Source organism: Salvelinus fontinalis, chromosome 18 (assembly GCF_029448725.1).
Source record: "Salvelinus fontinalis isolate EN_2023a chromosome 18, ASM2944872v1, whole genome shotgun sequence".
Lineage (NCBI taxonomy): Eukaryota > Metazoa > Chordata > Actinopteri > Salmoniformes > Salmonidae > Salvelinus > Salvelinus fontinalis.
In genome coordinates this window covers 11,819,048-11,835,243 of record NC_074682.1, presented here as the reverse complement: position 1 = coordinate 11,835,243, position 16,196 = coordinate 11,819,048, and the positions used below count along the sequence as shown (strand labels likewise).

Below are 16,196 nucleotides of genomic sequence, written 5' to 3'. Positions count from 1 at the left end.
AGAGGTATTGAAAAGGAGACTTCTACCGCACACACTTTTCCAGTAACAATTAGCATATCGTTACTAGCTAGTTTAATTGGTGTCATGACTTTGGCTGGACCTGTGCTGCCCTAGTAGTGCTTGTAGGTGGGGGTGTACTAACCCCCCCCCCCCCCCCACAAAGTTCAAAAGACAGTCCTCATTCCCAAAGACCGAGGAGGCTACATACTGTACGGCCATGTCAAACTCCCAGGAACAGAGTCTGAATAAAGACATGATATTTCTGCCGGTGTCTGAGTCCAGCCCGGAGTACCTTCACTGCGAGAGGGAGCGCTATGCGCTAGAACGCCTGCTGAGTGCGGGCCCCGAGGCCTTCTACACCACGCTGAGTGCAGAGCACCTCGTCCCCTTCCTCTCCCCAGAGGAGGTGAACCAGATCAGTGGCAGGGTCAAGGACTACCATAGCAGCTATGAGGAGTTGGAGGGGGCTGAGGAGGGTGGCAGCTCAGGTGTGCAAGACTTCTCCGCCAGGTACTTCCCCACCCACTCAGACACCCCTGCACCTTGCCTGGAGCTGGGCTGGCCTGAGGGGGCCACCTGGGTGGGAATGGGACGTGCCGTGGTCTATACCAGCCCACCTGCAGATGAACAACCTCCTGTCAGAGAGATCATCAGAAGACTCCTGCAGGGGGCTAGCAAGGTATGTCTGAATGATTGTTGATGATATACTTTGAAGGCACAACAATATAATCAGGCCTACATGCACTTTGCACATCAGTAAAAATATTGATTGAATGACGATTATTTGTAGCGGATGGCTGAGTTCATCGCTACTGCCTTACTGAGACCTAGAGGTGCTGTCAAGCCGGATCCAGAAATGCCTTTTCTTTGCTGAGTCAGTATTGTTGATGGTGCTTCTTCAGTGTGTTGTGTTAGGGTTTGCGACCTGGTCAGGGAGGAATATCCACCCTGTCACATATTAATATTCCTCTGACAGAGTGTCTGCTGTACAGGTTATTGCCATGGTGACAGACAGACTGACAGATAGCACTGTGATTGGGGATCTACGCACTATCGCTTCACGGGGAGTCCCTGTTTACATCATCCTGAACCAGAGATCCAGCCAGGAGAACCTCCCCCATCACAGGCTGAGGCATCCGGTGAGTAACTACACCATATAAGGACTACAAACTCTGACTTCTGACTTCTCATTCATACCACTTAGCCAATCCCACATACCTTGTTAATTCACACAGTACCAAAACAACAGCTCAACATATTAATAATCTTTGTCACAGTGCATCGGGTTGCATAAGAGCAGTACGAGCTGTCTGAGAGGGGAGTCATTAACCTGACATCTGGCTCTTTAGAAGCTGATGCACACCCAGGCTGACTAGTCTCTGGTAACTCCTTTTTTTGCCATTTGTGGAATGTATCTGGGTGAAGCAACACAACTGAACAGGTTGTTCTGCATTTACTGTGTCAGTCTGTGCATCTCTTGGTGTGGCTAAGGTCACGTCTGTGGTAATGATATACAAGACAAAGGATATTATTGTGGACTACAGGAAAAGGAGGACCGAGCACACACCCATTCTCATCGATGGGGCTGTAGTGGAGCAGCTTCAAGTTCCTTGGCGTCCACATCACCAACAAGTTAACATGGTCCAAGCACACCAAGACAGTCATGAAAAGGGCACAACAAAACCTATTCCCCCTCAGGAGACTTAAAAGATTTGGCATGGGTCCTCAGATCCTCAAAAGGTTTTATAGCTGCACCATAGAGAGTATCCTGACAGGTTGCATCACCGCCTGGTATGGCAACTACTCTGCCTCCGACCGCAAGGCACTACAGAGGGTAGTGCGTATGGCCTAGTACATCACTGGGGCCAAGTTTCCTGCCATCCATGACCTCTATACGAGGCAGTGTCAGAGGAAGGCCCTAAAAATTGTTAAAGACTCCAGCCACCCTAGTCATAGCCTGTTCTCTCTGCTACCGCACAGCAAGCGGTACCGGAGCGCCAAGTCTAGGTCCAGCTTCTACACAGCTTCTACATATTACCTCAATTACCTCGACTAACTGGTGCACCCGCACACTGACTCTGTACCGGTACCCCCTGTAGCCTCGCTATTGTTATTTTACTGCTGCTCTTGAATTATTTGTTACATTTATTTCTTACTTTTTTTATGTATTTTTTCTTAAAACTGCATTGTTGGTTAAGGGCTTGTAAGTTAGCATTTCACAGTAAGGTCTACACTTGTTGTATTCAGCATATGTGACAAATAAAGTTTGATTTGATGTATACTGTATATTCTGGCAGAATTTAAGTAAATTCAAAGTCTATGTCTGAATCGACAGGGTTGAAATAAAGTTGATTTCCATGTATTCTGCACTTCACAGAATATACAGGTTCGTGTTCTTGGAGGAAAGACCTTCTGTTCGCGGGAGGGAAAGATAGTGATGGGGGAATTGAAGGACAACTTCCTCCTGGTGGATTTGGAGACAGTGGTTAATGGCAGCTACAGGTAAAGCATCTAGGTGATTTCCACTGGTTCTAACGTATTACATACTCAGCTACCCTCTGACATTAAATAACAGCTTGTTATTGTGTTCACTAGCTTCACATGGTCAGACGCCCACCTGCATCGGCAGCTGGTGACGGTGCTGAGTGGCCCGGTGGTGGAATCCTTCGACCGAGAGTTCCGGATCCTCTTTGCAGCCTCACTTCCAGTTCCAGACACATGGAAGACCGCCAAAGCCCCAATAGACGAGCCCCATCACCACTCAGTGCTCCTGGACCTCAACAACCGGCCCAAGTATTTCCCCATGGAGCCTATCAACAGCCCCACTCCTCCCCCCCTGCAGACTACACCCTGGATTGGGAGGCCCTGGGCGTCATCCACAGAGGAAGTCCTGTCAATCAACAAGGTGAACCCATGGACATGAATATGAACATGGAGGAACCATTGCAACATTTTACAGCAGTGAACAAAAAGCCACCTTTTGGGGAGGAGTTTTGTCTGAAGGACGTTGATCACCTCACAACTACGCATGTATATGAGGGGAGGTATGTGTGATGAAACCAGAGGTGTTGCCACAATGTGATTTCCATACCTGTTTTTATGCCACAGAAGGCCAGATTTCCTAACCATTTGAAACCAGTGAAAGGTTTTTGATAAGAGCGTACACGGCTCTAAAGTGTACACAAAGTCAGTTTCACGCACTCAGGTTTGACCATTTACCTTTCATTCCCTTCTAAACATACGTCAACAGGTGCAAACATAGCCCTTGTGTCAACGCAGACCCATATTATTGTGAGCTTAGGGGTGTAGAAACCTAGAACATATGAAGCCGGTCATAGAAAGCATGTAATGTGTGATTGTATGTACTGTGAGCCACTGTCTTGGTTGTATTTTGTCTCTGTATCACCTTATCTGTAATACTTTTATCTTGTGGGGACGGCAGCAGTTTCTGTATGATCGGTGCTGAGGTCTTTTTGTTCTTTTCACGTTACAGAATACGGGCCAACAATATCAATTTGGAGACCGAAATTCAGCTGGATAATCAAACGACTTTTAAGTGAGTCCACTTGGGAAATATGAGACTCATATGTGCTCAGTTTGCAATGTTATGGCATCCTTAAGAAGATAATGAGTTTACATAAGAATAACTCTCCACAATACATGAGTAGTAATGTTATAACACCTGTCTGGTTTCGGATTATTTCGCAGTGGAGCTTTACCCTCTCAGGAAGAGAACCAGCCATCCACTGAAACAGAAACCCAACACAGGTGTGTAACGCTGTGATAATTGTGACTATAATTGTGATTGTGAATTAACTTTCAGAACTCAAATTCATTAAATGGGTACATTACCATAGTAAACCTAGCCATACTTTGTCAGTAAATAGTACAAAAATGTAATTTTTCGCTTGAAGGATACAACCCAAAACATATGGCATACACCTCTCCAAACAGAGGAGCTCTGGGGTTGATGAGAAAGAGTCTGTGTGGCCCAGCCAAAACAAAATGGAGACAGGCCCACGAGAAGAAGCTGTGGGCTTTCCCTCCAGAGAGAGAGGAGATCGTTCAACTAGAAGGGAAGATGTTATGGCAGAGGAGTTAGGCACAGAGGCAACTGAATCTAGAGTCAACTCTGGTGCTGATAGCCCCTCTACATCTAGGGTGAGTCTCTGGTTTATAAATATACACACAGTCCAACTGCTACTGATTCATCCTGTATGGAACGACGATTCTGTATCATTTGGAGTACAATAAAATCCAATACTGTTAGATGTTCAAGGACAGAGTATGGACAGTGAAGGTTTGCCTTTCTCTCGTGCAGAGACCTCTGATATTGAAGGTGCCTCAAAGGGAAAGCTTCAGCTCTTTGAGTGACATCATGAGGAGGCTGCAGCCTCATCAGAGCTCTTCAACCCAGCTAAGGAGGGGTGCTAAGACCATCGTGTCAGAACTCAGCAGTTCCATGATGGGCCTGAGTGTGATGCATACAGACCCAGGCTTTAAAGAGAAGGGACCATCAGTGCCACAAGCCAGTGTAAGTGTAAGGATTTATGATTTATGTCACACCCTCACTGTGTATATGTATGTATGTATGTATGTATGCATGTATGTATGTATATATGTATGCGTGTGTGTTCCTTTCCCCGTGTGTGAGCAAGATAAAAATAGAGACCATCTACTGAGACATTCCTTGGTTTTCTCTTTTTCTGACAGTACTTTGACCCTTTTCGGATGACCCCAGCCTTCGCCCTGATGAGGAAGAGGAATGATGAGTTTAAAACGGGGATCCTTAGGCCTCCCAAAACCTTTCTGCCTCCTACCACCAGGCCTCGCAGTGGCAGCGTTGGACTCCAGAGGGACTGGAGAAGGCCACCGAGTGACTGGGATCTAGGGAAGGAGGATAGAAAGTGATTGAGTGAAAAGGATGGAAGAGAACGGGGAAATGTCACTATGCGAATGACACAGACAGTGGTAGCTGCATTGAGAGCAGAGTCTAGTGTTGAATCACACGGACAAACTGGATGTGCAACTTCAGTGAAAATGGTTACTGTATTTACCTGGAAGATGAAGCAGGGAAGCCATCTGTTAATGACAGCAGTTTGAAATGTATTGTAATGTATTGTAATATAATGTAATGGATGTGACAAATGTAAACTCAGTTGATCATCTCTCATAATACCGACTTTGTAGGTCCTACAAGATGGTAAAATGCTCAGCAGAACAAATCTAAACAGCCACAGTATTCATGGTTTCAGGCCCCACACAAATGTATACATACAGGTCTTCGACTAGAACAATAGACTTCTTGACATATTCCTTTGTTTCTTATGGAATATTGGATTAGGACTCTTTTTCATGATATATGTCAAACTGAATAAAATAACCTTTCATAATGTTAATTCACACAGGTTGATCTATTTAATATAACTTTCAATCCTATGATATTTTGTTTATTATCATGATTAACTATGTCTCTGTCCTCGCAAATACACTATATTTTATAGTCCAGGGAAGACAAAAAAAATCATATTTTCCATAGTATATATATCCCTTTCAGCCAAATGGTCATATTCTGGTTCAGTCGCTAGATGGCAGTAGTATTACGAGTATGTTCATGATATCCACAATGTGGGGATTCAGGTTCTCTGTAGAGAAAACTCAGACAGGGTTTTTTACCGGGAGGAAGGTGGGAGATGAGGTATGCTTGAGGTTATATGAAAGAAACTTGGAGAGGGTGGGGGCCTTCAGGTTCCTTGGGGTAAACTTTGACACTAGACTGACCTGGGCAGAACACATTGAGAGAGTGGTGGGAAATAGCAAGAAGGTGCTACATGTGATGCGCTGTCTGACGGGGAAGGAGTGGGGGGCTGGGCGTTCCTCATTGAGGACTATGTATGTTGCATTGATCCGATCTGACGGGGAAGGAGTGGGGGGCTGGGTGTTCCTCATTGAGGACCATGTATATTGCATTGATCCGATCTGACGGGGAAGGAGTGGGGGGCTGGGTGTTCCTCATTGAGAACCATGTATGTTGCATTGATCTGATCTGACGGGGAAGGAGTGGGGGGCTGGGCGTTCCTCATTGAGGACCATGTATGTTGCATTGATCTGATCTGACGGGGAAGGAGTGGGGGGCTGGGCGTTCCTCATTGAGGACTATGTATGTTGCATTGATCCGATCTGACGGGGAAGGAGTGGGGGGCTGGGTGTTCCTCATTGAGAACCATGTATGTTTCATTGATCTGATCTGTAATAGACTAAAGCAGTATAGCATCTTGTTCGGCAGCCATCATTGGAAAGGCTAGATGTCATACAGGGGCAAGGACTCAGAATATGTAGTGGGGCGTTTCGGACCTCCCCAGTGGCTGCTACAGGTGGAGATGGACAATATGCCATTGCAGATTAGGAGACAGCAGCTGGTAATGAATTATTGGGTCAACCTACAGGGACATGGGGTGTCTCATCCTGCGAAAGGGATTTTACAGGCATGCTGGGAACACAAGCGAAGACAGAACGCTTTAGCTGGGTGGGTAATACCCAGGTGAAGGAAATGGGACTGTATGGAAGGGAGTTTTGTCCAAATGTAGCTATTCCTGTAAATCCACCATGGCTACTCCCGCCTCCAGTAGTTGATCTAGAAGTGTTGGAGAGACTAGGGACAGAAAGGGAGGGTGTTGATCCATCTGATTTATTTAAGAGACGTCTGCATACTGTGTATCAGGATTTTGTGGCCATTTACACAATATTTCAAAAGATCCAAGGACAAGACGTACTGGGTCAGGATTTGTAGTGCAGGAATGTGGGTTGGCAGTCAGAAAACGTATTACAGATCATCTGGCTGTATATACAGCGGAGCTGATGGCCATTCTGTTGGCCTTGCAGTGGGTGAAGGATGTAGTTACTTGCTCTAATTCATGTGCAGTGTTGATGAGTCTCCAGTCCTTTAGGTCACGTAGCAGACAAGACCTGCTGTATGAAGTGCTACAAACCCATGGCAGGATTAGACAGATGGGCATACAGACAAGCTTTACTTGGGTCCCAGCCCGTGTGGGGGTGGAGGGGAATGAGGCAGCTGATATACTGGCTAAACAAGCACTTAGTAGTGGGTATGTTGATGTTGTAGTTTTAATGAGAAAGGCAGAGGCAAAAAGCCTGATATGGACAGTGATGGTGTAGAGATGGCAGGAGCAGTGGAATAGAGATAATAAGGGCAGGCATTTATTTCAAGTACAGAGGAAAGTCAGGGAGAGGAGGACGGCAGGAAGGGACAGAAGAGAGGAGGCTATTTTTACAAGATTAAGGGTGGGACACAGCCAGTAGATTAAGGGTGGGACACAGCCAGTAGATTAAGGGTGGGACACAGCCAGTAGATTAAGGGTGGGACACAGCCAGTAGATTAAGGATGGACCACAGCCAGTAGATTAAGGGTGGGACACAGCCAGTAGATTAAGGGTGGGACACAGCCGGTTGAATAAGACTTTAAATATGAAAAAAGCATCCAACAGGAAAGTGTGATTATTGACAGGAAACAGAGACAGGGGAGCATGTATTGCTACAGTGTGGGGAGTATTGGAGGGAAAGAGAGAGGCTGACATCTAGTTTGAGGGAGAAGTGGATACAGGAAATTAGTTCAAAGAGTATATTGAGTGGAACTTCATTAAATATAGTTTCAAATATTTTGTTATATATTTTTTAAGAGCAATGGGGCTGGCAGGAAGGATTTCGTTTTCTCTGTCTCTGGCCCACACTCCAGTACAATAGGTGGCGGTAACGCACCATAACGTCTCACTAGAACATCTTTGATACCGTTGGATTGGCAACCGTTTATAAACCCCACCGAAGAAGAGTAGGAAAACAATCCGGAAGCACGTGGAAAGAAAATAAAAAATGCGATGCTGCTAGGAATTGCAAACAATTATTTGTCAATATAACGTTTGTTGAGTCACCAGAATAGACAGCTTTTTTTTTTTTTACCGAGGACTTTAATTATGCCTGTCATATTTATGTTTGGAAGATCACATTTCTAGGCAACAGAACAGTTATCCCACTAGTAAGATAGCTAGTAAGCTAACGTTACTCTACTGAGCTTCTCAACATGGTTCGGGCACTAAGGTACGTTAGCTAGATGTCTTTGTATAAACAGTTAACTTTAGTTCAATATGCTAGACATTTAACCTTTAAATTGCCCTATGAGATGGCAAGATTGTAGTCTTTATGATGTCCAGGGCAATGTTTTTCAAAAGTTATCTATATGTCGCCTATCGAATACGATTAAATGCATATGAATAGAACGGGAGTTACCGTTCAAGTACATGTTTCGTCCGTTATATTCATATCTATGGATTTAATCCTATCCGAGAGGCGAAATCCAAATAGATTACGTTCGAAAAACTGGGTCCTGGCTTGGCTGTGACAACTTTAACCCCCTGCTCCACTCAGAACCAAACGCGCCCCTCCGGTGAAGAAGACGGTACAATTTGACGAAGATGACCCTAAAGCATATAAGGACATGCCTGTCCCAGATAAGGTACAGTCTATATATGTTATGGAGAAGCCTGTGTGACTAGAAGTGTGATTAACTTCATATGTTATCAACATCTGCACAATGTTGATTGTCAACTATGCTTATGGAGTTTGTCCCTTACTTGACCAAGAGTTGTCATTGTTGCTGTAGACCGATTTTGAAAGTTTCCATTCAACCTCCTTTCAACGTACAATCTTTTTAAGAGATCCTCGCAGTATACGAAGGACAAGGTCGATGAGTTCCACGATGACAAAATCTCGGTGAGTCTCCATCTATATATTTGTAGAGGTTAACTTCTTACCTGAAATATTTTAACCCTACTCAGTCTTAATGTTGCATATGTTTGCCACTATAGAAACTTCTGGCACGTGGTGTTCAGATGGACAGTGACCAGGAAGATGGTGATGACGAGGTGAGTCAAAGGCCAACAACTGCAGATGAACAGTATCTAATAGAGAAGAACTTGAATGGCTTACCCGTGCAAACGTCACATTGAGCCAATGAGTATCGTGTGGTTTGCAGGAGGAAGTGATGGCTCTGGACCTCACTGAGTCAGAGGATGAAGAGCAGGAGGAAGAAGAAGAGGCTGATATGGACAGTGATCTGGAGGGGAAGAAGGAGGATGGTAATTATACAGCCCAATGTCAACCTACTGTAGCAGTTTTTGTACCCACTTAACTATAAACCTGTTTTTTCCTGCGTGTGTATTTTGCTGAATGAACATATTAACTGTGGTTGTTTTCTCCTAGGTCTCCCCAATGATATGGCATGGGGAAACAGGAAGAAGATGTTCTATGACTCTGACTATGTGGCTGCCAGTGAGTATTTCACATTTTATTCATTCATATTATTGAGACCCGTTACCTGTAGTCTTTTATGTTTCCTGAATGTTTAAATCTGTCTGATGTAGTTACGTTTGTTCGACGTAGGCTGTTTCCTTGAAACGACTCACTCTTTTGTTTGTTGCAGAGGGGAAATCTCAGCAAGACGCAGAGGCAGATGAGGAAGAGGAAGAAGCTAAGAATATTCAGAGACGATTGGCTGCCAATCTTAGCGAGGAGGACTATGATCTTAACCTCCTTCAGGTATACATTATCAGCAACAAAGTATACAGTTGAAGTCGGAAGTTTACATGCACTTAGGTTGGAGTCATTAAAACTCGTTTTTCAACCACTCTGCAAGTTTCTTGTTAACAAACTTTTAGTTTTGGCAAGTTGGTTAGGACATCTAATTTGTGCATGACACAATTCATTTTTCCAACAATTGTTTACAGACAGATTATTTCACTTACTTTCACTTCACTGTATCACAATTCCAGTGGGTCAGAAGTTTACATACACTAACTTGACTGTGCCCTTAAACAGCTTGGAAAATTCCAGAAAATGGTGTCTTGGCTTTAGAAGCTTCTGATAGGCTAATTGACATAATTTGAGTCAATTGGAGGTGTTTTTGTTGATGTATTTCAAGGCCTACCTTCAAACTCAGTGCCTCTTTACTTGACATCATGGGAAAATCAAACGAAATCAGCCAAGACCCCATGAACCAGACTGGTTCATCCTTGGGAGCAATTTCCAAATGCCTGAAGGTACCACGTTCATCTGTACAAACAATAGTACGCAAATATAAACACCATGGGACCACGCAGCCTTCTTACCACTCAGGAAGGAGACGTGTTCTGTCTCCTAGAGATGAATGTACTTTGGTGCGAAAAGTGCAAATCAATCCCAGAACAACAGCAAAGGACCTTGTGAAGATGCTGGAGGAAATGGGTATAAAAATATCTACATCCACAGTAAAACGAGTCCTATATCGACATAACCTGAAAGGCCGCTCAGCAAGGAAGAAACCACTGCTCCAAAACCGCCAGAAAAATGCCAGACTACGGTTTACAACTGCATATGGGGACAAAGATCGTACTTTTTGGAGAAATGTCTGATGAAACAAAAATAGAACTGTTTGGCCATAATGACCATCGTTATGTTTGGTGGAAAAAGGGGACGCTTGCAAGCTGAAGAACACCATCCCAACCGTGAAGCACGGGGGTGGCAGCATCATGTTGTGGGGGTGCTTTGCTGCAGGAGGGACTGTTGCGCCTCACAAAATAGATGGCATCATGAGGACAGAAAATGATGTGGATATATTGAAGCAACATCTCAAGACGTCAGTCAGGAAGTTAAAGGTTGGTCGCAAATGGGTCTTCCAAATGGACAATGACGCCAAGCATACTTCCAAAGTTGTGGCAAAATGGCTTAAGGACAACAAAGTCAAGGCCATCACAAAGCCCTGACCTCAAGCCTATAGAAAATGTATGGGCAGAACTAAAAAAGCGTGTGCGAGCAAGGAGGCCTACAAACCTGACTCAGTTACACTAGCTCTGTCAGGAGGAATTGGACAAAATTCACCCAACTTGTTGTGGAAGGCTACCCGAAACGTTTGACCCAAGTTAAACAATTTAAAGGCAATGCTACCAAATACCAATTAAGTGTATGTAAACTTCTGACCCACTGGGAATGTGATGAAAGAAATAAAAGCTGAAAGAAATAATTCTCTCTACTATTATTCTGACAGTTCACGTTCTTAAAATAAAGTGGTGATCCTAACTGACCTAAGACAGGTAAATTTTACAAGGATTAAATGTCAGGAATTGTGAAAAACGGAGTTTAAATATGTTTGGCTAAGGTGTATGTAAACTTCCGACTTCAACTGTACATGCTTGAGCCTCTAGCTCTATCGAAGTAAATAAATACATGTTCCTGTTGTCCTCATTGTGTATGTGTAGGAGTTTGCTGTAGAGGAGCAGGAGGTGGGGAAGGAGAGGATTGTGAAGGACCTGAAGCAGATGTCCCAGAAGGAGAAGATGAAGCTGCTGAAGAAAGAGTCACCAGAGCTACTGGAGCTCATTCAGGACTTTAAGGCAAAGGTGTGATAACCACAACATCACTACTACTGTATGTGCAGCAGGATAAACATACAGTCTAATCCACACTTAATGTTATTGAGCCTGTAACAAGTGTTAGTTACTAATGGTGGTGTTGTGTGGTACTGCCGTGCTGTTTGCCAATGGTGTTGTGTGCAGTTGGCAGAGCTGAAGGATGAGCTACAGCCTCTTCTGGAGATGGTCAACGATGGACGGGTGCCACCAGGAAAGGGTGCCAACTACCTGAAGACCAAACAGCAGCTTTATCTAAAGTAAAGTGTGAATGTTATTTGTGACATAAATTGCATAAAGAATGCCAAGGAGAATGTACTCGCTTATTGTTATTTCTGTCCTTAGTTACTGCACAAACATCAGTTTCTACCTGGTCCTGAAAGCAAAGCGTATTCCCGCACACAACCACCCTGTGATTGAAAGACTGTTGACTTACAGAAATGTGAGTAGATGCATTTGTGATTTGATCCAATTGTAGATATACTGTATGTAGTGAACGTACACAGTGCTTGTTGTGTAGTTGGTAGGATTCTGATTGTGTCCTGTACTAATTGCGTTCTCTGACTGTCCCTGCAGCTGATTAATGAGATGGGTGAGGTAGACGCTCGGCTTGCCCCACAGCTGCGCCAGCTGCTCTCTGCAGACCAGAAGGAGAAGTCCGCTAGAATGTCAGAGAGCAGCAAGCAGATCACCAACAAGAAGGTCAAGGTGAGAAATGAGTTGGATGTTGGTCCGTTGGGTGATGTGGATGTTGCCTATTCTTCAAGGTGGACTTGGACGTAGATGCACAAAGTAAACGTATTGGGTCAATTTCTGCAACAACTTAGAGCGTTGAAGCACAAGGCTAAACTTCTCCGCTGTGTTGGTCGCGTTGCTACCACACTGTAACAGCGTGAAGCGAACCCGTGCGCGTATACTGTGTGAGAGGGAAGTCTTACATCTCGTTCAACGCAATATCTGCGATGCTGCTCGTGGCAATGTCATTTTGCCGCGTCTACCTTTAAACTGGACTGCTCCCTATGTTGTCAGGTATCTGAAGAGGCTGGGGCGGAATCATCTGAAGACTCATACTCTGACTTGGATGAAGAGGCTGCTCTGCGCTTCTATAGAGGAGTGGAGGAGCGGCTGAAACTGAAGAGGAAGAGCAAGAACCCGCAGGCTGAGGAAGGGTGAGTATTACCCGAGGACATTATAGAGCACCACAGTGGAGGTGTCATAATACCCATAAAACCTAGTGGTCAAACAGGGAAATGGTTCCAATCATTTTCCCACCTGTCATTTTTCCCATAGGGGATTTTAGAAACACCTCTGGCGTGACGTTTTGATAACCGTGTAAATAAATCTCTTTCGGACAAGGTTACTTTTATTTAAACCCAGATTCGCAAATGCTAATTAGCATCAAATTAGACATCTAATCAAATGTTAGTTGTCACATGCGCCGAATACAACAAGTGTAGACCTTACTGTAAAATGCTTACTTACAAGCCCATAACCAACTACGCAGTTCAAGAAATAGAGTTAAATGTTTTACTAAATAAACCAAAGTGAAAACAATCATCAAAGTAACACAAGAAAATTACATGGCAATAAAGAGGCTATATACAGGGGGTACCGGTACCGAGTCAATGTGCGGTACAGGTTAGTCGAGGTAATTTGTAAAGTGACTATGGATAGATAATAAACAGCGAGTAGCAGCAGTGTAAAAACAAAGGGGGTGGTCAATGTGAATAGTCCGGATGGCCATTTTGATTAATTGTTCAGTAGTCTTATGGCTTGGGGGTAGAAGGTGTTAATAAGGAGCCTTTTGGACCTAGACTTGGTGCTTCGGTAACGCTTGCCATGCGGTAGCAGAGAGAACAGTCTTATGACTAGGGTGGCTGGAGTCATTGACCATTTTTTTGGTGCTGGATGTCAGGTAGCTTGACCCTGGTGACGTATTGGGCCATACGCCCTACCCTCTGTAGCGCCTTGCAGTCAGATGCCGAGCAGTTTCCATACCAGGCGGTGAGGCAACCGGTCAGGATGCTCTCGATGATGCAGCTGTAGAATTTTTTGAGGATCTGGGAACCCATGTCAAATCTATTCAGTCTCTTGAGGGGGAAAAGGTGTTGTCGTGCCCTCTTCACAACTGTCTTGGTGTGTTTGGACCATGATAGTTTGGATGTGGAGACCAAGGAACTTGAAACTCTCGACCCGCTCCACTTCTGCCCTGCCGATGTTAATGGGTGCCTGTTCGGCCCTCCTTTTCCTGTAGTCTATGATCAGCTCCTTTGTCTTGCTCACCTTGAGGGAGAGGTTGTTGTCCTGGCACCACACTGCCGGGTGTCTGACCTCCTCCCTATAGGCTGTCTCACCGTTTTCTGTGATCAGGTCTACCGCCGTTGTGTCGTCAGCAAACTTAATGATGGTGTTGGAGTTGTGCTTGGCCACACAGTTGTGGGTGAACAGGGAGTACAGGGGGGGACTAAGCACGCACACCTGAGGATCCCCGGTGTTGAGGATCAGCGTGGCAGATGTGTTGTTGCCTACCCTTACCACCTGGGGGGGGGGGTCTGGAAGTCCAGGATCCAATTGCAGAGGGAGGTGTTTATTCTCATGTTCCTTGGCTTAGTGTAAATAATATTTTGTAAGAAACATTTTCTTATTTGCTTGTGGCCTGATACAGCTCGTTGATTGAGGACATTATGCAATACTATCTCTGCAAGCTACTGCTGACACCTTTGCTAACAGGTATTGTGTCAATCTAAAACCTGCCCAAGACCGTTCACAGAATTGTCAATTTAAAGAAATGTTGCCAATTTATTCATTACTACATTTTAGCTTACAGATAGTTAACACAGAGATTTTTAGGGTTTCCTTGATTCGTCAGTCTCATCCAGATCATCATGGCATTTGTAGTTATTTTTAGCTGATAATTGGCATTATATTAGTTGGGGGTAAATACAAGCGAATATATTGATAAGTCACTTTTCCAAGAGATTTACACGGTTATCAAAATGTCACGCCAGGTAAGCCTTCACGAAATACAGCCCTTATTTTAAGTGCCCTTAAAAAAAAATGCAGTCAGAGTGCAGTACACTGCATCTGAAATTAGTATTTTTTTACTGCAGTAGTGTAGCTGCAGTTAGTGTGGTATGCAATTACTGCGTCCAAAATACCAGTCGACTGCAGTTACTGCACTTTTACTGCAGTTTCAAAACGGCAATCTTTTTTTGTAAGACTGTTTCTAAAATCCCCTATGGGGTAAAATGAATGGTGGAAAAACAATTCTAACTATTTCCCTGTTTGACCGGGTATTGGGTTTTATGGGTATTAGGACATACTGTGGTACTCTATTCAAGTTCAAAGAGTAGGAATGAGATGGGTAGGGTTTGATGGTAGATCTATTTCCTCGTAGCAGATTGGAGGAGGCAGGAGATGACGAGGTGGATCCAGATGCAAAGAGACGCATTACCTACCAGGTACAGTGTAACACCCGCTGAGAATTAGAAATGAGTGACACACACATTCAAGTATACAGCAGCCACAATTTATTGTACATCTTAGCCTTCATGTACAATATGAACTGGTTCATGTCTCTTGTTCACATTTTCATTGTACAAAGCACAGTATGAGGCATTCATTCTCACAATACATCAAATCATGGCCTTCAGATCAATCTTGTACTTTGTATGTAAGAGTATTATATTCCCTACCTAGTTTAAACCATTAGTCTAATTAGCACATGCTGCTCTATCCTTCCTGAAGATGGCCAAGAACAAAGGGCTTACACCAAAGAGGAAGAAGATTGACCGCAATCCCAGAGTCAAACACAGAGAGAAGTTCAGACGAGCCAAGATCCGCAGAAAGGGACAGGTTTGTAGACTACATTTAAACTTGAAGTTGCAGTGTATGCAAATCCTATGAATGATTGACTATAAGTCAATCAGGAATTACTGACACCTTCAGGCAGATCTTTCAGAACCATTGCTGTATAATGATATTATATACAGTGTTTGAAAGCAACATTGACAACTTGTATCATTTAACTTGTCAATTATGGGCCAAATTACAAAAAGACTGTTGTTGGAATTCCTAGTTCTTCAAACAAATCTACATGAAAGTATTTAATGTATTCCAGGTTCGTGAAGTCCGTCGTGAGGAGACAAGATACAGTGGAGAGCTGTCTGGTATTCGTGCTGGAGTTAAAAAGAGTGTCAAACTCAAGTAACCAACCCAACTGTTTGCTTTAAGGAAGACTGTCAACAGTTCCCTGTGGACTGGAGGTGATTTGTGTGATTTCTCCAGCACAATGTAATACCAACATACATTTGAGGTTTAATGTCCCAAGTCTGTCACTTTACTGATGTACTACTGTCTGACATTACTCTGTCAATCTGCTTTGTTGTAATGAAACTGCAATAAAGTTGTTCTTAATCAAATCTAACTTAATTTGGCATTATTCCACAAACCACATGTTGTAATCTGCTTCCGGACAAGATGGTATGAAAGTTAAGATGCTCAAGGATCGGTTTGCTGTCATTATGTAATGTTGTTTTTTAGGCAGTACTGAAACCTGCTTATTCATGCACATGAATGTCTGAACTAGGTGGGTGAAAGCCAAGCCAGATAAAAGAAAGATCCAAACTCGATAAGCATGAATTCCAGACAGATTTTAAACAGTTTAGTACACAGAGATTGTCCCGTACATTAGTGTTCTACAAGTAGCCAGGTCCAATTAGTCAACTGGTCGATTGTTTGGTC

The 16,196-nt window shown here is 43.9% G+C and overlaps 2 protein-coding genes across 3 annotated transcripts; both read left to right on the top strand.

Moving 5' to 3' along the window:
* Positions 1 to 217: 217 nt before the first annotated feature.
* Positions 218 to 5,120, top strand: fam83e (family with sequence similarity 83 member E). The gene is given in 9 exon segments (XM_055870019.1): positions 218 to 679; positions 993 to 1,139; positions 2,378 to 2,502; positions 2,596 to 2,830; positions 2,833 to 3,044; positions 3,709 to 3,768; positions 3,915 to 4,161; positions 4,322 to 4,534; positions 4,714 to 5,120. Coding segments are annotated over 9 exon segments (1,899 nt in total). The 3' UTR covers positions 4,912 to 5,120.
* Positions 5,121 to 7,835: 2,715 nt separating this feature from the next.
* On the top strand, positions 7,836 to 15,874 carry utp3 (UTP3 small subunit processome component). Of its 2 annotated transcripts, none has more exons than XM_055868168.1 (15): positions 7,836 to 8,112; positions 8,440 to 8,527; positions 8,728 to 8,784; positions 8,880 to 8,936; positions 9,047 to 9,149; positions 9,274 to 9,342; positions 9,494 to 9,609; positions 11,304 to 11,444; positions 11,601 to 11,713; positions 11,799 to 11,895; positions 12,030 to 12,161; positions 12,483 to 12,622; positions 14,854 to 14,914; positions 15,201 to 15,308; positions 15,574 to 15,874. In XM_055868168.1, exons 1-15 carry the CDS (start codon positions 8,096 to 8,098, stop codon positions 15,661 to 15,663), a joined length of 1,389 nt encoding a protein of 462 aa, XP_055724143.1. In that variant the 5' UTR covers positions 7,836 to 8,095; the 3' UTR covers positions 15,664 to 15,874. The 2 variants fall into 2 exon arrangements, with proteins under 2 accessions (XP_055724143.1, XP_055724142.1); XM_055868167.1 differs by having other exon boundaries at positions 14,851 to 14,914.
* Positions 15,875 to 16,196: the final 322 nt, after the last annotated feature.

Coding starts and splice junctions, on each gene's coding strand:
- utp3 (XM_055868167.1), top strand. Junction 9,610..11,303: donor ATGATCTTAACCTCCTTCAG/GTATACATTATC, acceptor GTGTATGTGTAG/GAGTTTGCTGTAGAGGAGCA. Junction 12,623..14,850: donor AACCCGCAGGCTGAGGAAGG/GTGAGTATTACC, acceptor ATTTCCTCGTAG/CAGATTGGAGGAGGCAGGAG.